The sequence below is a fragment of the Bos taurus genome, chromosome 29, assembly GCF_002263795.3.
Source record: "Bos taurus isolate L1 Dominette 01449 registration number 42190680 breed Hereford chromosome 29, ARS-UCD2.0, whole genome shotgun sequence".
Classification (NCBI taxonomy): Eukaryota; Metazoa; Chordata; class Mammalia; order Artiodactyla; family Bovidae; genus Bos; species Bos taurus.
In genome coordinates this window covers 45,337,078-45,358,653 of record NC_037356.1, presented here as the reverse complement: position 1 = coordinate 45,358,653, position 21,576 = coordinate 45,337,078, and the positions used below count along the sequence as shown (strand labels likewise).

At 55.2% G+C, this 21,576-nt stretch overlaps 3 protein-coding genes across 3 annotated transcripts; 2 read left to right on the top strand and 1 right to left on the bottom strand.

Annotated features, from left to right (window-relative positions):
• The first annotated feature begins 1,356 nt into the window (after positions 1 to 1,356).
• TMEM134 (transmembrane protein 134) lies at positions 1,357 to 6,255 on the top strand. Its single transcript, NM_001080254.2, is given in 7 exon segments — positions 1,357 to 1,575; positions 2,456 to 2,520; positions 2,946 to 3,035; positions 3,199 to 3,275; positions 5,683 to 5,736; positions 5,838 to 5,883; positions 5,885 to 6,255. Coding segments are annotated over 7 exon segments (543 nt in total). The 5' UTR covers positions 1,357 to 1,401; the 3' UTR covers positions 5,922 to 6,255.
• A 5,420-nt stretch (positions 6,256 to 11,675) lies between these two features.
• CABP4 (calcium binding protein 4) lies at positions 11,676 to 15,173 on the bottom strand. The gene is made up of 6 exons (NM_174256.3): positions 14,745 to 15,173; positions 14,331 to 14,361; positions 14,103 to 14,246; positions 12,624 to 12,733; positions 12,154 to 12,301; positions 11,676 to 12,039 (listed from the first exon to the last, which is right to left on the bottom strand). The coding sequence occupies exons 1-6, from the start codon at positions 15,120 to 15,122 to the stop codon at positions 12,011 to 12,013; spliced, it is 840 nt and encodes a 279-aa protein (NP_776681.1). The 5' UTR covers positions 15,123 to 15,173; the 3' UTR covers positions 11,676 to 12,010.
• Positions 15,174 to 17,129: 1,956 nt separating this feature from the next.
• GPR152 (G protein-coupled receptor 152) lies at positions 17,130 to 18,551 on the top strand. Its single transcript, XM_015461317.3, has one exon. The coding sequence runs from the start codon at positions 17,130 to 17,132 to the stop codon at positions 18,549 to 18,551; it is 1,422 nt and encodes a 473-aa protein (XP_015316803.3).
• The last annotated feature ends 3,025 nt before the right edge of the window (positions 18,552 to 21,576 follow it).

The following is a 21,576-nucleotide window of genomic DNA, read 5'->3' as shown; positions in this document are numbered from 1 at the left end:
ATACATACATGATGAAAAAAATCCCCCCACCCCCACCCCGGTGAAAGAGCAAGGTTAAGTGCTTTCCTGGCATAGAAAAAAAGCATGTGCAAAGGCCCAGAGATGGAAGGAGCTTGGCCTGTGTGGCTGAATGAGGTGAAAGAGGGGCAGAGGGGGACTTGATGAGATTGGGACAGACAGGCAGCAACCGTTCAGAGCTCTGTGTGGGCTTTAGTCAAGAGTTCAGGTATTATTCTAATCACAATGGAAAACCAAGGGATGGTTTTATGCAGAGGAGTGACTTGGCAGCATATTTAAAAAACAAAAAAGTTTTATTGAAGACTAATACAAACAGAAAAGGACCAGATATGTTTTAAAAGACCACTTTGCCTGCTGCGTGGAAGCCAGTACAAGCCACAAAAGCTCTCTTTTTCCACATCTGCACCTAGACAGCATATTAAAAAGCAGAGACATTACTTTGTCGACAAAAGTCCATCTAGTCAAAGCTATGGTGTTTCCAGTAGTCATGTATGGGTGTGAGAGTTGGACTATAAAGCAAGCTGAGCGCTGAAGAATTGATGCTTTTGAACTGTGGTGCTGGAGAAGACTCTTGAGAGTCCCTTGGACTGCAAGGACATCCAACCAGTCCATCCTAAAGGAAATCAGCCCTGAATATTCATTGGAAGGACTGATGCTGAAGTTGAAACTCCAATACTTTGGCCACCTGATGCGAAGAACTGACTCATTTTTAAAGACCCTTATGTGGGAAAGATTGACGGCAGGAGGAGAAGGGGCCGACAGAGGATGAGATGGTTGGATGGCATCAGCGATGCGATGGACATGAGTTTAAGTAAGCTCTGGGAGTTGGTGATGGACAAGGAGGCCTGGCGTACTGCAGTGCATGGGGTCACAAAGAGTCGGACACGACTGAGCGACTGGACTGAACTGAACTGCACGGTGGTGACAATCCCTCTCCCGAGCAGGGCCGTGGTGAGTAAGGGTGGGAAAACAGTGCTCAGGAATTTCCTCGGCACTCAAGGAGAGGTCTGGGATGCAGACGGCTCTATCTCGGACCTGTAATGCTGGCGCGTGGCAGCCCCTCCAAGACCCTTGGATACACCCAGGGATTGCCTCCGAGAGCGGCACTCGTTGTTGTTGGTCGAGGCGGCCGCTAGGCGGCGCGGCGAGCCCAGCTCGTTCCGGACGAGAGCGGGCCCGGTCCATCGGTCTGCTCGGCGCTCGGCAGCTCTGGCCTGCTGAAGGCGGACGGGGGGCGGGGCCGTCATGTAAGGGCGGGGCCTCGGCCAGGGCGCCGGACGGTCGAGCAACCTAGACGACGGCCCGGGGGCGGGGCCTGCGCGCGGGGGCGGGGCCTGCGGGCGCAGAAGGCGACCGCGCAGCTCGCTTGAGCGGGCCGGGGTCATGAGTGCCTCCCGGCCCCAGTTCAGCATCGATGACGCCTTCGAGCTGTCCCTGGAGGACACGGGGCCTGGGCTCGAGCCCAGCGGGGTCGCCCGCTTCGGGCCGCTGCATTTCGAGCGCCGGGCCCGGTTCGAGGTGGCCGACGAGGACAAGCAGTCCCGGCTGCGCTACCAGGTGAACCGCCCGGCCCACCTCACCCCACCCTCGCCCGAGTCTGGACGGACCCCAGGCGGGACCCCGGAGAACCGCGACTCGGCCGGAGCGGGAGACCGCCCCCGGGAGGTGGCCACTGATCCAAATCCCTGCCCAGACCCTCTCAGCTCTGATTTCAGTCCCCAGCACCTAGGAGCTCGCCCCCACCCCAGCTGGAGACCCCAACCTTGAGTCCCCATCTATCCTGGCTACTGACCCTCCCTCTCCTTACCCCACAGGGATGGGGAGCTCTTCTGTACTTGAACCAAACTTTGTCCATACTCAAAAGCAGCCCCGAGAGCCCCAGGCCAGATAATCCAACGGGAACCAGCACCCCCTTTTCTGTTCTGGAAGTCCCCACCCCATCCTTTTCTCCAGAGCTGAAGGCCCTGACTCACATGATGAGTGAGTCCTTGCCCGTGCCGTGGCTCCCACTAAACTGGAAATCCCCCTTTTTCCAGAGGACCTCCACCATCTCTAGACTCCTTGTCTTGGGAGCCTGAACAAGATTCCTGTGCCCCAAACCTTGAAACGATTGGCCTGCCCTTCTCTGGCCTCCCAAATCCAGGGCCTCCATACTGGGCCCCCGAAATACCATCCTGACACCTCCACCCTGACTCCCAAAGCTTGGGAGATCTCCTGGCCCCTGCTGGCTCGTCCCTGCCAAAGCCCCCAGCACATACTCCTACCTGGGTTTCAGTTTCTATGAATCACCAGACCCGTTCTGCTGGGAGGGCGGAGGGAGCAGCTGTCAAGCGGCCAGGCAAACAGCTGTGTGGGCTGCCTTTCTTCCTCTCCACCAGAGGGGAGTGAGGAAGGGCCTGAGCCCAGTAACCCCTCTGAGCTCTGTGTTCTGGGATAGAACCTGGAGAACGACGAGGATGGAGCCCAGGCCTCTCCGGAGCCGGATGGGGGAGTCAGCAGCAGGTCAGGGCCAGGTGGGGACCCACCCCGTACTCCTAGCCCCATGCTTCTGGCTCCCGTGCCCAGGTGCTGCTCAGTCGTCCACCTCACCTCACTCAGCTGTATCACATCCTGTCCTAAAGACACCCCTACGTGGGGTCCCTGTCCTGCAGCCTCCCCTAGTGCCAACCCCACCCGCCCACCTCACCAGGCTCTTTATCCTGCAGAAACCCCCGGCCTGGGCTGCCCCTGCCTTCTCACAGGTGGCCTGTCCTGCAGAAACCCCCAGCCCTTGAATTCCTCTTCACCCCGGTCCTCTGTCAGTGTCCCCTCTCCTGTAGGAACACCCAGCCCCAGTCTCCACACCATCCCCCACATCATGATTCCTGTCCCAAAGGGTCCCTTTCCTCACCTCCCTTGTCCCCTCACTGGGCCCACTCGTCCTGCAGGGATTCTGGCCAAACATCCATCCGCAGCTCCCAGTGGTCCTTTAGCAGCATCAGCAGCAGCACTCAGCGCTCCTACAATGCGTGCTGCAGGTGAGACTCTGCCCTGATCCCACCACCGGTGGCCCCTGCCCCCACACAGGCAGCCCCAGCTACTCCCCCGCTGTCCCTGTCCTCTGGGCGGGGGAGGGTGCCCACGGGAGGAGGTGGGCCTCCTGTCACGCGTCCACACTCTTCCTACTCTGCTGCCATCCAGCTGGACTCAACACCCTTTGATCCAGAAGAACCACCGGGTAGTGCTGGCCTCCTTCCTGCTTCTCCTGCTGGGGCTGGGTGAGTGCCCTGCCTACCCCCATCAGGGCTCCACCCTCCTTTTGCTCAGGTTCTGCACCCCTCGTGAACCACCCAGCACCCTGAGGAGGCAGCTGGCTGGCATGACCCCACCCCCATTTTACAGATGAGGAAGCTGAGGCCTTGGGAGGGGCAGGTGCAGCCTCCTGGTCACAGAGCCAAAAAATCACACATAGTTGAAAATGGAACCTGGTTCCATGCTCCAAACTTTTCCTTATTTTTTTTTTTTCAGTCTGTTTAATCCATTAGGGAAGAGAAAGTAACAGCTACTATTTATTCTGTGTCTACTTTGAACCAGGTGCAGAGCAGGCTTCCTTACCGAGGTCACACAGCAAGTGAGAGGTGGGGCCACTACTCAGAACCTAAATGTAGGGGCAGGTGAGCAGGGATACGCCCGGACCAGTGGCCAGGACTGCAGAGTACCCTGCCAGCCCGAGCCACAGGGTACCTGTCAGTTCCCTTCCTCTGGAGTCTGAGAGCTGACAAGGACCTCTCCCCCGCACCCATTATTCAGATGGGGAAACTGAGGCCCCGAGCAGAGAGAAACCAGAGCCAGATGTTTTCTGACTCCTTTTCTCCTCATTCTGTGGGGCTGAGGAATCAGGGTCCCCCTGAAAGAGTCTAGGGTTGGGATCAAGAGGAGCCCGTAACATGGGCCCCACTGTGGCAGCCGCTCTCCGTCCTCCAGGAAGGTCAGAGCCCCCTAGCAGGAAAGCTGAGCAGCATCCTTGCTTCAGTTCTGGGTGTGTGTGCAGGGGAGGGAGCTGCCACCTTCCCAACACTTGGAGTCACACTGGCAACCTGCCTTACCTCATTTTATCCTCATCACCCGACGGGGCAAACATTATTACTCTCCCAATTCAAAAATAAGGACACAGGTGAAAGGTCACAGCTGGGAGGTAGATGAGCTGGGATTTAAACCCACATCAGTGACATTGCCAGGCCTGTGGGCTGCCACAACCCATAAATTAGGAAGAGGAATTAGAAAAAGATGCCTCTTCTGAGTGGGCAGAGCCCACAGCCATGAGCCAGGATACCGAGAGTGAGTTTCAGCCGCCATCTCATCCTTTTTGAGGTGTTCTGTGCAGGACACAAGCCACACAGCAGTCCATGGTGGTCCTGCAAGCCTCTGTGCTGTACCCCCACAATCTTCAGGGCTGCAGAGCCCAGCTCCCCATTTCCCCGCCCATCCCATCCTAAAACTGGGGACCCAGGACTCTCAGCATCTGAAAAATTGATCCAGCCGTGACCTCAGCTTCCCCAGTGCCCACTGTCATTAACCAAAGTCCACATCCCTCTCCAAGCCTGGACTCTGCCTCTCCAGTCTCCCCAAAAGCTGGAAGTTCCTAGAAAGTTCCTCCAGACTCTGGGCCTTTGCCAGCCTGTTTCCCCGTCTGGAACACTGTTCTCCCTTTCTGCCTGTGGGATGCCCAGAACAAAGCCTCTGAAGTCAGATGACCTCCACCTTCCCAATATAGCCAGGGACAAGTTACTCCTCCCCCTCCCCAAACTCTGTGCCTCAGTTTCCTCTTCTTCACAGTGGGGATGATAATACCTATTCAATCAAGCTGATAATTAAATAAGGCACTGCATGTAACGCGCTTAGCCCAGTGCCTGCTAGCACCTGGTCAAAGGTGACTAAGTGGTGACTGCTCCTGCTGCTACTGCCCTTGCTCAGCTTAGATGCCACTGCCTCCAAGGAGCCCTCTCTGATTCCCCAGGCTCCTGAGCTGCCTGATCACAGGAGTTTGGAGGTTCTTGTTGGTTGCTCCACTCTGGAAGGGCCTGGAGGCAGAGACCTCATCTGCCATTCCCGGTGGGATTCCCAGTACCAGGCACTTAGCAGTTGAACTCCGTTAGGTGTTTGCTGACTGACTAAAGGAGCCACACCAAGGAGCAGACAAAAATGTCCTTTCACGGACATTTCCCAGGGCCTTCCAGGTGTCCTGCCCTGAAAACACAGAGCTTGGTGAGCTTCCCCTGGAGGGTCTCTACCCAGGGGGCCTTCAGCTTAGGTGGGGGACACCATTCCTCAGACCTAAGCCACGTGGGAGATCGCGGGTGGAGGTCCCCACCCTGCCACCAGCTTCTGCCTCCTGCGGCGCCTCCCTCACCCTCGCGGCTCCATTTGTGTGCAGTGCTGATCCTGACCGGCGTGGGACTGGAGGTGGCCCCCTCGCCAGGTGAGCGGCCCCTCCGACCCCCGCAGGCAGCGCTCACTCCCCTCTTGTACCCAGGGGTCCTTGGCAAGCCCTTCCACTTCCTCCAGCGGTCAGCACCCTCCCGGCAGGAAACACCCCCTTTGACCTCGGAGAGGGAGACTTGCCCAGGCACTGAGCCCGCCCGGGAGCTTCCCTGCCCTGACCGGACCCCTCCTCCCGTCCCGCAGGTGTCTCCAGCGCCATCTTCTTCGTGCCGGGCTTCCTGTTGCTGGTCCCAGGAGGTGCGAGTGGGCGGTGGGCGAGGGCGGGATGTGGGCGTGGCGTGGCGGGGCCCTGGGCAGGCAGTGGGCGGGGTCCGGCACTGACAGACCCCGCCCTGCAGTCTACCACGTGATCTTCATCTACTGCGCCGTCAAGGGTCACCGGGGGCTTCCAGTTCTTCTACCTGCCCTACTTCGAGAAGTGAGCAACTGGAGGTAGACGGCGGGATCCAGCGTCAGCGCCGAGAGGCCCCAGTGTGTGCGGCCTCCTCGCATCCCTAGAGGGGCACTCCCGGCGTCCGCGCCCGGCTTCGGGTCCCTCATCTCAAGGGAAAAGCCCCGCCGGGACCCTCAAGCCCCCTAGTCCTCTCGGGAGTTTGCTCAGGAAGTTTGGGGCGTGTGGGTCTTGGGCCACTACCCAAGTGAGCATGTGAGCCTGGGAAAGTCGCCCCTTCCCTCTCTGTGCCTTAACTTATTCTCAGGCCCTGGGGTTGCTGGGTTGGTGATGTTTTGTGCTAATAAAAGCGGTGCTTAATTTCAGCCCACAGTTGGCTTTTTACTTGCCACCGGCCACCAGGCTGGCCACAGCCCCCTCCTAGAAAGGCCAAGAGAAGGACTGACCATGGGGCTGAAGGGCTCTGGGACTGTTCCTCCCTATGGTACACATACAGCCCTGACGCTCCAAGACTTGCCCAAGGTCACACAGCTCATTAGCAGCAGACCTGGGCCTGAGCTCTTCTGCCCTGCAAGCCCGGAGAAGGCTCTCCCCGCCCTTAGCTGAGTCAGTCCTGCTGGGTCTCCAGTCAGAGGGCAGCACTGGTGCCTTCCCACCCCCCAGCCCTGGCCAGGGGCAATCTGGTGACGCAGGCCTGGGGCCTGGAGGCTGGTATCCTGGTTCCAGCCTGGCTCTGGGGCCCTGGGCTGCCACAGCCAGCTCCGAATGTGGGCCACCGGGAGGCAGCCGCCCAGACTCCTCCACCCACTGCCCTACTTCCCAGGCCCAGGGGTTGGGAAAAGCAGGGGCAAAGGACATAGGAAGTGGGGCCTGTGTGACAGAAAGCCTCAATGATTAAAGACTCTTCGAATCACAGAACATTGGAAACAGACCGCGGCAGAATTTTGGAAGGACCGAGCATCTCCGGATCTCAATAACCAGGAAACAATCTTTGAGCACCCCGAAATCTGAGATCATAATAGCTGCCATTTATCAGACTCTTAGAAGGCACCAGGTTGTGTGCTAAGCACTTTACACAGGTTATTTCTGGTCATCCTCCAAGAAAACCGAGGCCCAGAGAGACTGGGTCAGCCAAGGGCAGAGTTAGGAACATAACCCAGAGCTTCTGTGACTTGAGCAGGAGGGGTGTCAGCAAGCCGGTATGGTCCCCAGCTAACCAACTGGCCGAATGAGTGTGGGCCAAGGAGACCCTGTTCGTATTCTTACGTGTTCACAGTCTTCCACCCCTAGTAAAACATGAATGCCACTAAGATGGTACTCGGTCTGACGTGGCCTCTACTGTGTCTGCAGCAGCCAGGACAGTACCTTTCGATTTCTGTGATTTTGTTGAATGAACACCAAGGCCCCTGCTCTCACACCTGATCTGGCCAACCCAGACTTCCCACTCTCAGCCACCAGTCAAGGCACTTTGAGGGGCACCAGTTAGATGCAGGAACTCCTAAACAAGTGATTCTCACGTTAGCTGGAGTTAAAGGACCAGTTTTCATTTCGAATGTATTATGGACCAATGCTTTAGTAAGATAAAAGCCCACAGTTGTATTACCAGACTAATCAGACAGAAAATTACATTTCAATAGATAGAACAAACACGGTAAAAAAAAAAAAGTTATAAAAACCATTCATTGAAAGTGGGCAAATGAGCAATTAACGTAGAGTTGTTGCCACGCTCATCATTTTTTGTCACTTCACAGTCTTAAGTGATTCTCTTAGAAGTTTTTCTCTAACCAGAAGTGGTGATTCTCCATAAGACCACCTCGGAGCTTTCCCTGGTGGCCCACTGGTTAAGAAGCCGGCTTCCAGTGCAGGGGATGCGGATCTGATCAGGGAACCAAGACCCCACGTGCTGCGGGGCAACTCTGCTGGTGTGTCACGACTAGACGGAAGGCCAGGCCGTGCAGGAAAGAGCCTCCGTGCTACAACTAAGACCCGGCACAGCCAAAAATAATTTTTTTAAAAAAAGACTATTTCAGGGATCTGCAAGCTATATACCTCACAGGCCCAATATAGCTCCCAACTACGAATGGTTTTCACATTTTTGTAATGGCTGGGAAAACAGCCAAAGGATAATAAGCTTTTGTGACACAAAGAAGTTTATGAAATTCAAATTTTGGTGTGAGTAAGTTGCATTCAATTAATTATTATTTGTCAAATTCCCTACACAGCCACACTTGTATATTGACTTTGGCTGCTCAGCCATACAAACTACTATAAAGAGCAACGGAAATCATACGGTCCGCAAAGCCTAAACTCTACTATCTGGCCCTTCATGGAAGAAGGATGCCAACCCTTGGTTCATATGAACATGTCGACAGAACACTGAATCGCAAGGTTTAAAGTTTTAATGTGACCAATGTGCTTGATCTTTGCTAGTTGTTTATGTAATCCAAGTTGGACTGACAGCAACACCATCCTCAGGAAATAATGAATCTCCAAACTCTAAATATGATTTCTTTTTAGTTGGAAAGTGCATTAATAGTTGCACGCAGCTTTAGAACATTAGATTTCCTTAGTGAATTGTAATTCCACTCACCCCTGACGCTTTTACCCGCCATAGTCCACTTTGTAGTCGCACTAGCTTTCTTTTGGTTAATTCTCTCCTTGTCAATCTTTTTTCCAAGCTGTCAGCTTCAGCCTTTCAGTTGGCATTATGCTTTGAATGTGTCTCTTATATGTGCACTCAGCTATGGGGAAGAGCCTGGGTATCTGCCTATTGAGATCTGCTCTCTGCCCTTGTAGTAGAACCTCTGGTTTCTAGCTGGGTACAAGGTCCCCCAAAATAAAGACTGCATTTCCCAGCATCCTTTGCAACCAGCTGTCCCAGCTGCAGAGCCCTGGGGGTATAAGTGCTTCAGACTGATCGCTCCCTTTCTTGTTTCTGCTCCCATTCCGTCAGGTGGGAAACCAACAAATGTGGCTACACCCTCAGAATGGCAGAGCAGCCAGCAGAAGCAGCCTAAGTGCCTGAGGGCCATACAGCTGGATTTCAACCAAGACTCTTCCTGGGAGGGAAATAAATGTCCATCCAGTTTAAGGCGTTGTTATTTGGGGTCTCCATCACTTACAGGGACCCTAGTCTAATACTGATGTTTCCTTCTGGGACTGAAACTCCAACTTTTAACCAAAAAAAAACATAACTTGCTTATACTTATTGTAATTTTTTTAAGATTTCTACCTTCTGTTTTAATGTTTTCTGTAGATTTTTCTTTGCTTTTTCCCCCTCTTTCCCAGACTTCTACTAGCTTAGTCAAGAATTTTTCACTTTCTCCATTTTCCTCCTCTATTGATTAAACTGTTGAGAACGGAACATTCAACCTCTATTTCTGTTATATTGGTGGTTACCCTTACATGATTAACAAAATCTCAATGAATCTTCCTACTCTAGGAAAAACAAGAAAAAGATTTCAGCATATCTAAAATATTCTTTCCTATCTTCCATTTTATTTTTGTCTAATTTTTAGTCCCTCCTTGTTTTAAAATCCGCCAAATTATTTTTTTTTATATAGTTAGTGCTTCTTTAGAGCTACCGGTACGTTTACTGGTTTCTTTCCTGACTCTTATTTAGTACACACTCTGCCTTGAATTTTCTTCTCACTGAAGCCATCCCTTCAACAAGAGTTTGTGGGTGGGAAACCCTTTCTGCCTTGTGTTGTTGAAAAAAGTTTATAGTTCATCTTCATTCTTGAATAAGATGAGCTAAGTGTAGGCTTCTTAGCAGGCACTTCTTTTTCTTCTGCACGCTGAACAATTTATTCCATTTTCCTCTTGCGTCTACTGTTGTCAATGAAAAAAAAAGTCTTTGGAGAGTCTAGCTGCTAATCTTGGTAAGTAATCTGACTTCCCTCTTGAGTTGTTTACAAGATTTTCCTTTTGTATTCTGCAGTTTCACTGGGATGCATCTAGATATACATTTCCTTTTATTTATCCTCCGGCTCCAATGTGCTCCTTCAGTCTGGGCCCTTGTCTTTGTGGAAGTCTTTATGGAAAAATTTGAACCATCATCTCTTTGAATATTGCCTCATGCCCATTTTCTACATTTTCTTCTTCTGGGACTCCTAATGACTGTGGTTGTTGTTGTTTGGTAGCTAAGCTGTGTCTGACTCTTTGCAACCCCATGGACTGCACTTCCTGTCCTTCACCCCATAGACTGCACTTCCTCTCCTCCACACCAGGCTTCCCTGTCCTTCACTGTCTCCTGGGGTTTGCTCAAACTCACGTCGACTGAGTCAGCAACACCATCCAAACATCTCATCTTCTGTTGCCCCCTTTTCCTCTTGCCCTCAATTTTTCCCAGCATCAGGGTCTTTTCCAGTGAGTCAGCTCTTCACATCAGGTGGCCAAAGTATTGGAGCTTCAGCTACAGCATCAGTCCTTCCAGTGAATATTCAGGGTTGATTTCCTTTAGGATCAACTGGTTTGATCTCCTTGTAGTCCAAGGGACTTTCAAGAGTCTTCTCCAACACCACAGTTTGAAAGCATCAATTCTTTGGCTCTCAGTCTTCTTTACGGTCCAGCTCTCACATTCATACATGACGACTGGAAAGACCATAGCTTTGACCATACAGACTTTTGTCGGCAAAGTAATGTCTTTGCTTTTTAATACAATGTCTGGGTTTGTCATAGCTTTTCTTCCAAGGAGCAAGTGTCTTTTAATTTCATGACTGCAGTCACCATCCACATTGATTTTGGAGCCCAAGAAAATAAAATCCGCCACTGTTTCCATTTTTGCCACATCTATTTGCCATGAAATGATGGGACTGGATGCCACGATCTTTGTTTTTTGAATGTTGAGTTTTAAGCCAGCTTGTTCACTCTACTCTTTCACCTAACTTTTAACTGCTCTTTAATATTTCCTGTCATTCATTCCAGTTCATTAATGTTTTCTTAAATTGTGTCCAATCTGTTTAATTTATCCCTTGATTTTTTTTTTTTCATTCCAATGGCCATATCCTCTATTTTTAGATGTTCTATTGGGTTATTTTTTTTTAACCTTTCTATTCAGTTTTCATACCGTGCTGTTTCGGACGAGGGTCTCTCTTGTTTATTTTGCCTCAATTTTGTTTGTTTTTGTGCTTACTTCATGGTCTCTTTTAGAGTGTTTTATGACTTCCGCTTTGGAGCGCTGACTCTCCTGTTTACTGCGTCTGCTGTGTCTCCCTCATGGTGATTTGTTTCCTTATGTGAATTGTCACCCTTTGTCATGAGTTCATCTTCAGAAGTGACAGGGGTGTTTGGGTTTTTTTTTAAAGGGTATGTGCCCTGGGTTGAAAGAGTGTCTTTCTCAGCAGTTTTTTGTTTTTTTCCTATTTCTTCTGCTTTTCACACCACAAAGATAGACCACACTCCTGCTTGACATGCAGACCTGAGTTTCAGGTTCACTGGGGTAACTTTTTCCACTCAAGGTTGAACATCTGCACCTTGTCACTTTCTCAGGCTTGTGGGTAGCAGTATATTTTGGCCCCCTTTTCAAGAACAAGGTAGCCTGTTGAGACCCTGGAATGTACGGAGGTCATGTCCTGCTCCCCAGTCTCTTACAGGTCTCTCCTGGGTGTCTGAGCCCAGACTCCTGAACCTCTCCACCCCTGAAGCCCCCATAGCCTCTGATTCCTCCCACCACCCAGCTTTGGATTTTCTCTTTGTCTCTGGTACCTGGGATCATCCCTGTCTTTCAAGTTCAACTTAAAATTTTTTTTTTCCACGTATAAGGAATGAGAGGAGTCCAGCCACCTTTCTCAGTTCCCCATTTTACCAGAACCACCCCCTACACTGCCCCATCTCTGAATGCTGCTGATGGCAGGGAGCTCCCTACCTCCCAAGGGGCTGGAGAGAGTCAAACCTTGTCACACTAGGGAATGACGGGCAGTTGAGGGCAGGTTTCATCCAGGCCACTCGGATGGAAGGGAGGCCAGGATGAGGGTGGGCAGGTGACATCACAAGCCAGCTCTCCAGCCAGAGGTTGTCAGAGCAGAAACCCGGGGGGCTGCTGGGTCTCTTTCATCCTGGGGCCTCCCGGGGAGGACGTGCATCATGAACCTTGCTGGTGTGTCTGGGGCCAGAGGAGCCTTAGTGGCGGGACAGCATCATCACGAACTCTGCAGGAGAGAAGGGGTGGGGCTTGAGCCGGTCCAGGTCAGCGATCCCAGGAGGCACTGGGCTCGGCCCAGGAGCCAGAGGGATCGGGCTTGGTCTGGGAGGAGGAGGCTCACCGTTAAAGTCCACGGTGCCGTCCCCATTGAGATCCACTTCTTGGAGCATCTCTTCCAGCTCAGGACCCACCAGTGGCTCCCCCAGCAGAGCCGGTGCTGCCTCCCGCAACTCTGCCACCGTGATCCGCCCATCCCTGTCCCTGTCAAACTGCGATTCCGGCAGAAGTCAGCCCTCCTACCCTCTTCCTTCGCCCGCCGCCACCTTGCCTGGACACCCCCACTTCCTCCATCCAAACCCTCCTCCTCCTCCCAGACTGAGGCCATGAACCCCCTGCCCCCAGGGAAGTCCTCCTGGGTAGACCCCCCAGTGGGGAGTGAACCAAACCCTCTCTGACCCCCTTCCCAGTCCTAGTCCCACCAGCTGCAGGGCTTGGGGCCTCCAGAGGCTGAGGCTCCCAGTCTCCCCTGAGGCCAGTAAGGATGCCACCCAGAACCCACCCACCCACCAGCCCCCCGGGGGGTCCCCACACCTCGCGGAAGGCAATTCGCAGCTCCCGCAGCCCCAGCATGTGCGCCGTCTCCTCCCTCAGCTTTGGGCCCATCATCTCCACGAACTCCTCAAAGTCCACGCGGCCACCCACTGCAGACCCAGGCAGAGGGTCACAGTGGTGAGGACTGGGGCCCAAGGAGGGACCCCAGCCCCTCACCTGCTCTGTGTCCAGGAAAGATACCAGCTTCCATGTCCCCAGGGGTAGGAGGCTGAAGCCTGGGGCTCTGCTGGGGGCAAGATGCTCCAGGGCTCTCAGTGAAGCACCAGATTTGGGGGACTGAGACCAGGCTGGGGAACCAGACAGCCCCGGGTTCAAAGCCTGGCTCTCCCACTGATGCTGTGACCTCAGATGACTCGCTGGACCTGCCTCCCCATTGGAGGACAGAGTGCTATTGCGGTTGGAGTTCATGACTGTAAAGTGCTGGAACCCCACAGGTAGCAGTAAAAACACATTAGAAGCATACACCAGTAGTCCCTGGATTCTAAGGGGCCATCAATTATAAAGAGCAACAACGGGTCCATGAATAGCTTCGGGAGAAAGAAAGAGGCATGACACTAAATAGTCACATCAACTGTAAATCACATCCCATTTTGGGAACTGTAAGGGGGAAAAAATTGCTGATGTCTTGGGATGAAAGGAACCTGATATTTGATAAATCAGCTGTGGTGTTCGAGAAGACTCTTGATAGTCCCTTGGACTGCAAGGAGATCCAACCAGTCAGGATATCAGTCCTGAATATTCGTTGGAAGGACTGATGCTGAAATTGCAATGCTTTGGCCACCTGATGCAAAGAGCTAACTCACTGGAAAAGACCCTGATGCTGGGAAAGATTAAAGGCGGGAGGAGAAGGGGACAACAGAGGATGAAACGGTTGGATGGCATCGCCGACACGATGGACATGAGTTTGAATAAGCTCCAGGAGTTGGTGATGGACAAGGAAGCCTGGCGTGCTGCAGTTCATGGGGTCGCAAAGAGTCGGACACGACTGAGCAACTGAACTGAACTGATACTCACACAAGGGCTGCCTGTCAGACATTTAATCGCCAAGAGTGGCCAGGGTTCTGTCCCGCTCGGCCTCACCAACAAACCTTAAAAGACTTTTCAGGATGATCAAAGAGAGGCAGAGACAGCCCAGGTGGCTGGTACCAGCACGGACCGTTTTATCTCAGTCAGAGACGGGGGTCCCCAACCTGAGTCCCGCGAGCCTCTCGTGGATCACCCGGTGCCTTCTTAGTCCCCCTACCCTCCGTGTCCTGGGGCCAATGTCATCAAACTGTCCTGGAAACTGCCACCCCACCGCCCTCACTCCACCATCACCCCTGTCTGAGTGCCAGAGCCACCGCCCAACACCCCTCGGTTCCGGGAACTTTGAGGCTGGGAAAGGACCCCGGCGGCAAAGCCAGGTGGCTCCGCCCACCCGCCCCGCCCCACCCGGGGGAGGCGGGGTCAAGCACTGACTCCGCATCTTGACGTGCTGGGAGACCTCGATGAGCTCCATCTCGGTGGGCATGTAGCCCAGCGTCCGCATGCACTCGCCCAGGTCCCGGTAGCCAATATAACCGTCGTGGTCCGTGTCAAACTCCTCGAAGGCGGCCTGAAGCTCTGCAGGGGAGGGGGGTCAGGCTCAGGCAGCCAGCCAGGCTCTGAGACACCTCCCACCCGCCGCTCCCAGGGAGGGCCACTCACCATCCAGCTCCTCGGGGCCCAACTCTCGGTCCTGCAGGGGCATAGACCAGCATGTCCCCGGGGCCAGTCGGGGCTCTGGCCAGCCTTCCTCCTCCAGCCCCGGGCCACAGTGGCCTGGGCAGGGCCCGTCCCACAAGGGCAGGAGAAGGCAGCTGAAGTCCCAGGAGAAGAGTTGACCCCCTTCCTGCTCCTGGGGGCCCTGAGCTGCCACAGACCCTTGGGTTAATGGTCTAGCTCCACCCATTGCCCAGGCTGCCCCCCAACTGCAGAAACTCTGCCCCCACAGTCCAGCTCTTGAGTCTGGAGCAGAAATTGGAGGAGGCCTGAGTATTAGGGGAAGGGTGGGCTTAACCTGAGCCCATGAGTCCCAACCCCACCCCCAGGCACCCCAACCCTGGGTCGGGCCCACCTGACCTTCCCAAAGATGCGGTTGAGCAGGGGCCCGTACATCCTCTGAGCAGCATCGTGCTGGGGGCCAGGACGGTGCCGGTGGGACTGGCGACGAGGGGCCAGCCCCGAGGCCGAGGGGATGGGCCCCTCCTGCCCTTCTCTGGTCCTGGAGGGGTTCTTGCTGCTCCCCGGGGCCTCGGGGCCCTGCATGGGGGTCTGCTCCCCAGAGCTGCTGGGGCCCTTCCGGGACCCTCGGAGCCCCTTCTCCCTCTTGCTGCTTCTCTTCCTCATCAAGGGGGGCCCCTCAGCGCCACTACTGGAAGCCAGGACCTCCACAGGGGGCTTCTGTGGTCTGGGGGCCGGGTCTGGGCCATGCCGCCCCCTCCCCTGCTCTTCGGCCATGTGGAGAGGGGTGACAGGGTTCAGAGAAGCGGCACCAGGGAGCACCCCTACTTCTCAGGACCCATAAAGCTGCTTATGCTCTGCCGCCCCGAGGGCTGATGACCAGGGATCGGGCCTTGAGGGGGATTAGGGTAAGTGAGTCAGGCAGCCCAGGCCCTAATCCCGTTCTCTGCCTGCGGGTGGCCAGATCAGCAGAGCAGATCAGTCAAGGGAACCATCCTCAGCAACACAGGTGCCAGGACAGAGTGGCCACAGTGAGCCTCGGACTCCGGCTCTGCCACTCATGAGCTGGGAGACCCAGCAGACTCACCTCTCTAAGTCTCAGTTGCCTCATCTATAAAATGGGAGCAGTATTGCTGAAGCGTCAGAGAGCCCAGTTGTCTGACATGAGCAGGACTCAGCTACCAAAGGACACGGGGAAGCATCTCAGGCAGGAGGAAGAGTGTGCACAAAGGTGGGAGGTGGGGGAGAGGACAAATGACCCCTCTGTGGGCGACCTCCTGACCAGAGCAGGGTGTGTGAAAGGAAGGAAGAGAGGCCAGATCATAGGGGCTTGGAATCCCGGGTGATTGAGGGTCACGGGGGTGACATCAGAGGAGGCGCACCCTGGGGGACCCAGAGCCTGCTCTGAGCTGGGGGGGCCCAGGCCGAGGGCTTTTGGCCATCTGGCCCTGTCAAGGATAGGGGGGCCTGGCTGGTCACTTGGCCCCACTGGGCTGGGGTTAGGGTTTCCCCAGCGAGCAGCCCCATGAAAGATTGATGTCCTCTTAGCTTGGGTTTCATGCCAGCAGCCTGAGTGCCGCCGGGCACCATGCAGCAGGCCCCGGCGTGGGGCTGTGTGGACGACTGGACCTCTGAGCAGGCAGACACCCCTGCTCCTTCCAGCCAGCGGCCTGCACCTCACAGGTAAGCCAGGCCTCGCCAGTTGGAGCCTCAGTGGGTGCCCTGGGCTCTGATCCAGTAAGGACTGGAGCTTGCAGAGTGGGGTCTGCCTGAGTAAGGGCCCTGGGGGTGGGGAGACCACAGGCTAAAGGTCAAATGGCTTGAGCTATGAGCCACAGGCGGGACCCAGGCTTTCCGGGACATCTGGTTTTTCCACCTCAGAGGGAGCCTCTCTCCCCCCACTAAGGAGGTAGGGTGAGGGCAGCAGGCTTCTTGGGACTCAGCCCCCCTCATCCTCATCACGCTGCTGAGCCCCTTACCCCCTTTTCTAATGAGTAACCCCGGGGGGACAAGGGAGCCCCCCCCCAGACTCCCTGTCCACTCTTGAGCCCAGGGGACCCTAAGCCTTTCCCTTTGGAATCTTTCTGTTTGTTTGTTTTGGCTGCACCACGTGGCTTGCAGAATCCTAGTCTCCCTACCAGGTACTGAACCCCTGTCCCCTGCGATGAAAGCGTAGATCTTTAACCATTGGACCACCAAGGAAGTCTGAATCTCAAAATCTTGAAACCAGGATACGGACAAAAAGGGAGCCTGCAATGCTTTGACCATTTGGGGTTGTTTTGTTTTGGCCGCACCATGCAGCTTGAGGGATCAGTCCCCCCACCAGGGACTGAACCCAAGCCCACAGCAGGGAAAGGCCAGGTCCTAATCAGTGGACCACTAGGGATTTCCCAAGTGGTTTTTAAACTGTGTTCCCTGGAGTTCTGAGGGTGCTCTCCCTCCTTTAACACACCCTTTTAGCTCACATAGGAGTTCTGCTATAGTATCTTATTGAAATGAATTTGAAAGCCTCTGGTTCGGTCTGCGTGGATGCAGCGGGATTCTGGGCAGCAAAATAATTAGAGTCCTGGTGCCCACATTCCTGTCTCAGACCGTGCATAAGTCACCTTCCTCTGCACCTTTCTCTGCTTACCTGTAGGATGGATTGCAGGAAGACTAGGTAAGGTAATCTCTTTAAAGTCCCTGGCAAAGGTTAACCACCCCAAAGGTGATGATGATGGCCCAGAGAGGGACAGCGACTTTCACAGAGATGCTCAGCTTCCTCTCTCTCCTTTTCAGTCATTCATGCCTTCATTGATTCACCAGGTGCCCACTCCATGTCCAGTAAGACACTGGGGACCCCAGATAGACACTGCTATGGAAGCCAGCCTGGGCGCCCCCGGCCGCTGGCCCCGCACAGAGCTCGACGATGAGGACTACCCACAGGGTGGCTGGGACACGGTCTTCCTGGTGGCCCTGCTGCTCCTGGGGCTGCCAGCCAACGGGCTCATGGCGTGGCTGGCTGGCTCGCAGGCCCGGCAGGGCGCAGGCACGCGGCTCGCTCTGCTCCTGCTCAGCCTGGCTCTCTCTGACTTCCTGTTCCTGGCAGCAGCGGCCTTCCAGATCATGGAGATCCAGCATGGCGGGCACTGGCCACTGGGGACGGCCGCCTGCCGCTTCTACTATTTCCTCTGGGGGGTGTCCTATTCCTCCGGCCTCTTCCTGCTGGCCACCCTCAGCCTGGACCGCTGCCTGCTGGCGCTGTGCCCTCGCTGGTACCCTGAGCGCCGCCCAGCCCGCCTGCCCCTCTGGGTCTGTGCCGGGGTCTGGGTGCTGGCCACCCTCTTCAGTGTGCCCTGGCTGGTCTTCCCCGAGGCCGCCGTCTGGTGGTATGACCTGGTCATCTGCCTGGACTTCTGGGACAGCGAGGAGCTGCCGCTGCGGATGCTGGAGATCCTGGGGGGCTTCCTTCCTTTCCTCGTGCTGGTCGTCTGCCACGTGCTCACCCAGGCTGCCGCCTGCCGGCCCTGCCGCCGCCAGCCTGGGGCCCCGGCCTGCCGCGGCTTCGCCCGTGTGGCCAAGACCATTCTGTCAGCCTACGTGGTCCTGCGGCTGCCCTACCAGCTGGCGCAGCTGCTGTACCTGGCCTTCCTGTGGGACTTCTACCCCGGCTACCTGCTCTGGGAGGCCCTGGTCTACTCTGACTACCTGATCCTGCTCAACAGCTGTCTCAGTCCCTTCCTCTGCCTCCTGGCCAGCACCGACCTCCGGGCCCTGCTGCGTGCCATGCTCGCCTCCTTTGCAGCCGCTCTCTGTGAGGAGAGGCCGGGCAGCTTCATGCCAGCTGACCCACAGACCCAGGTGGACTCTGGGGATCAGACGGTACCAGGGCCAGTGGCTGAGGCCGAGCCACAGGTGAACCCCACGGCCCAGCCACAAGTGAACCCTGAGGCCAAGCAACAGGTGAACCCCGCGGCCCAGCCACAGGAGGACGACGAGGGCCCACCCCAGCCGGATTCTGGGGCCCAGTCACAGGCAAGCCCCAAGGCCCAGCCCCCCGGGCCCACTACCAGCTCAGCCCCCAGTGCCTGTGAGGAAGCTTCCTCTACCCCAGCCATGGATTCCACCCTAGAGGCCCCCATGAACCCAGCCACGCCTGCTGCCTCTGAGGGAGAAGGCCCCAGCGGCGCTCCCCGAGAAGAGGCCCCAGGCGCAGGCCCCACATGAGGGCTCGGGAAAGTCCAGGCCTGCCAGGACAGCAGAAAAGCCGGGGGAGACGGAGGAACCAGCCCGTCAGAGAGGAGGACGGGTACCTCGGGGGAAGTTCGCATGGAAAACCCCTACCGAGTCCCTTGGGCCTGGCAGATGGGGCTTGGGAGACATGAACATGAAGCAGCCAAAATCCCATACAGTTTGTTGAATGTCACGTCCCTGGTCCCAGCAAGCTCTTGCAGACTTGGCCCCCACACAGTGGCCCAGCACCGCCCCCCAAGCTACCACAGGTGATGGTGTCCTGTGGGTTCGGCTCTCCGACGCCCCCCAGACCCCACGGACAGCCTTCTCCTTAGCCTCGGTCCTGCAGGAGAAGGATGGGCAGGGCTACTTCCCCAGGCTTGATCCGACCTTCACTCGATCCTTCCCTCCCTTCCCTCCTCCCTATCCCGACCTCTCACCTGGATACAAGGAGCCCAGGAGGAAGTCCCTAAAGAGAAGGGAGGAATGCAGGAGCCATCGGGAGCCTGGGGCCTTAGCGGCCCACAAGCGGACTTGGCAGCCTTCTCCTCCAGTCCCCTACCCCAACAGGCAGTGAGGCTGGGGCCCGACTTCCTTCAGCAAAGTGATGAGCACAGAGGCAAGAGCGAACAAGACTGGATTCCAATCCAGCTCCGGGTGACTCTGGACAAGCCGCTTCACCCCCTGAGCTCCTGTTGCATCTGGCATCGTGAGGATTAAATGAGAAGGTGTGTGAGGTTGCTGGCAGGAACTGGCACACAGAAGGGGCTCAGTGAACAGATGCTTCGTAGACATCCAGGGATGCAGGGGCTGGGGATGATGGAAGGAGGGGGCACCTGGCCAGAGCACCTGGGATCCTGTGAGCTTCTGGGCAGATCAGCTGTGCCCATGACCAGCTCTGGGCTGCAGACGGCCAGGTGGCCTGAGAGAGCTTGGGGCCACCTCTGTGCCTTGGGCAGCTCCAGGGGACTTCAAGGTCTGCTACGTTTGAGGGTTCAGTGAGTGTTCACCTGCCCACCCCCCACCATGGAGGAGGCACAGAGTGCCCTGGTCCTGCCTCTGCCTCAGCCCCTTCCACACTCTCAGCCCAGATGCAGAGATGGGAAGATGTCCCAGCAGAGAACTCTGGGACCAGTGGTTCCAGGGACAGCACAGGCCCCTTGGAGGTCACACGGTGTCTCCAAGCAGAGCCGGCCTCTTCCGTCTCCAGCTGCAGACCCTGCAAGAAAAACTAGGAAGTGCTAAAGGTCTATTTTCAGACTCCCCCACCCCACTTCCTTTTCATACCCATTACTCTCTCCTGGCACTCACCCCACCCAGCTTTCTCTCAGTCCCTGGGGTTCTAAAACCATGAACTCTGTCTCCTTTCACCCCACCCCCCAACACCCTTTCCCTGAAGCTCAGCACTGTGACCTTTAGAAGCTGAGGGGTGCTCTTACCAGTAGGTGTAAAAGTTAATGACCTTTTAAGTGCTACCCTTCCCAGCAGTGCTTGCTACAAAGGCAGGCTGAAGTGGTTCAGTAAGATCGGGGTTCTGGTTCCCAGGCCTGTCTTTGCCTCAGTTTCCTCCTCTGTAAAATGGGGTGATAATGTTCCCTTTGCAAATTTGGCTGTTGTGATCATTAGCCAAACCCAGGGATGGAAGCAGGCTGGGTGCTGGTGATGGTGATACCAGCAGCATAATCATAGTATTTCCTGGAATTCTGGCCACCGAAGCTGGTGGGAGAGACATTTCTGGACAGGCACAAATTTGTTGAATTCATTCATTCAGCAAATATTTATCAAGCACTTGTCAAGTACTTTTCCAGCCAGCCTTCCATTTTGAATGGGATTAGGGCATGGTCTCCAATGTCCCTCAGAGGTCGTTTGAATCCTGGTTTGCCACGATTCACCAGGGGTGTGATCCTCAGCAAGGCTCTTGGCCTCTTTGAGACTCAGTTTCCTCATCTGTACAATGGGGATCATAATAATGGTTCCATTTTCTCAGTGTTAATCCCTGTGAAGTTCAAGGATCCTTGCCTGGCACAGAGTAAGTGCTTAATAATTGTTAGCCATTAGTTTGATTATGCCAGTGGGCATCCCCAGGCCTCACTGACACCCAGGACAGTGCAGACCCACCAGAGCCCATGTGGCAGCATCCTGCCCACCAGGCATTGCCCCCACCACCAAACAGCCTCCTCCTCCACTTTCCAAATGTTTTCACACTCCCCACCCAATTGGACTTGTACACTTCCTGAGGGCAGGGTCTGTACTATGGACCCTTCGCAGAGTACCCCTCCTCCTTCTCCCAGGTAGGGATCCTAAAGCCTTTCCATATGACAGGCAGATCAGGGATTAAATCCTCAGTGCCAGCCACCTGGCTTCAACTCTGGTCCATTCTCCTAACCCCACCTCTTGGAGAATCCCTCCTTCAAGGTCCCAAGAGGGACCCCCCACTCATAATGGGTACTTGCTATCCAGGAGAAAGAGCAGCATCATGAAGGGTTTTGTGAGATAAAGAGGAGTTCTCCTGCTAGCCCACAAAGGAGGGTTTTGTACTGGAGGAAACATGCACCCCCAAGGCCAGAGGGGGTGAAAGGAGGGCCTACCCCCACATTCCACAGCCCCTCCACCTCACGCCTAACACACTCATGGGCTGGGCTCCTGTGGCCCATTGGAAGACTCCTGCCTCTGCAGGTGAGAGACACACTTCCCTCTCCTTCATAGGGACCAGACGTGGACTCTGAGAGCTGTAAATATGAACATTTTTCAATTATGCATTCAGAGCTGCTGTTCATTCGTTCATTCAAGGTACATTAATTGAACACAGACTGTGTGCCAGGACTTGTTCTAGGTACTGGGGATCCAGAGAGAAACAAGGCCAAGTGTGGTCCTCAATTTGCTGACATCTTAGTGGGACGAGGCAGACAAACAGCAAATACACTGATAATTAGGGAATTCCCTGGCAGTCCAGTGGCTAGGACTCTCAGTTTAACTGCTGACAGTGTGGATTTGATTCCTTATCAGGGAACTAAGATCC

Coding starts and splice junctions, on each gene's coding strand:
- CABP4 (NM_174256.3), bottom strand. CDS start 15,122: ATGGCCGAAGAGCAGGGGAGGGGGCGGCATGGCCCAGACCCGGCCCCC. Junction 14,247..14,330: donor GGGCCCCGAGGAGCTGGATG/GTGAGTGGCCCT, acceptor CCTCCCCTGCAG/AGCTTCAGGCCGCCTTCGAG. Junction 12,302..12,623: donor TGCGAATTGCCTTCCGCGAG/GTGTGGGGACCC, acceptor CCGGAATCGCAG/TTTGACAGGGACAGGGATGG.
- GPR152 (XM_015461317.3), top strand. CDS start 17,130: ATGCCTTCATTGATTCACCAGGTGCCCACTCCATGTCCAGTAAGACAC.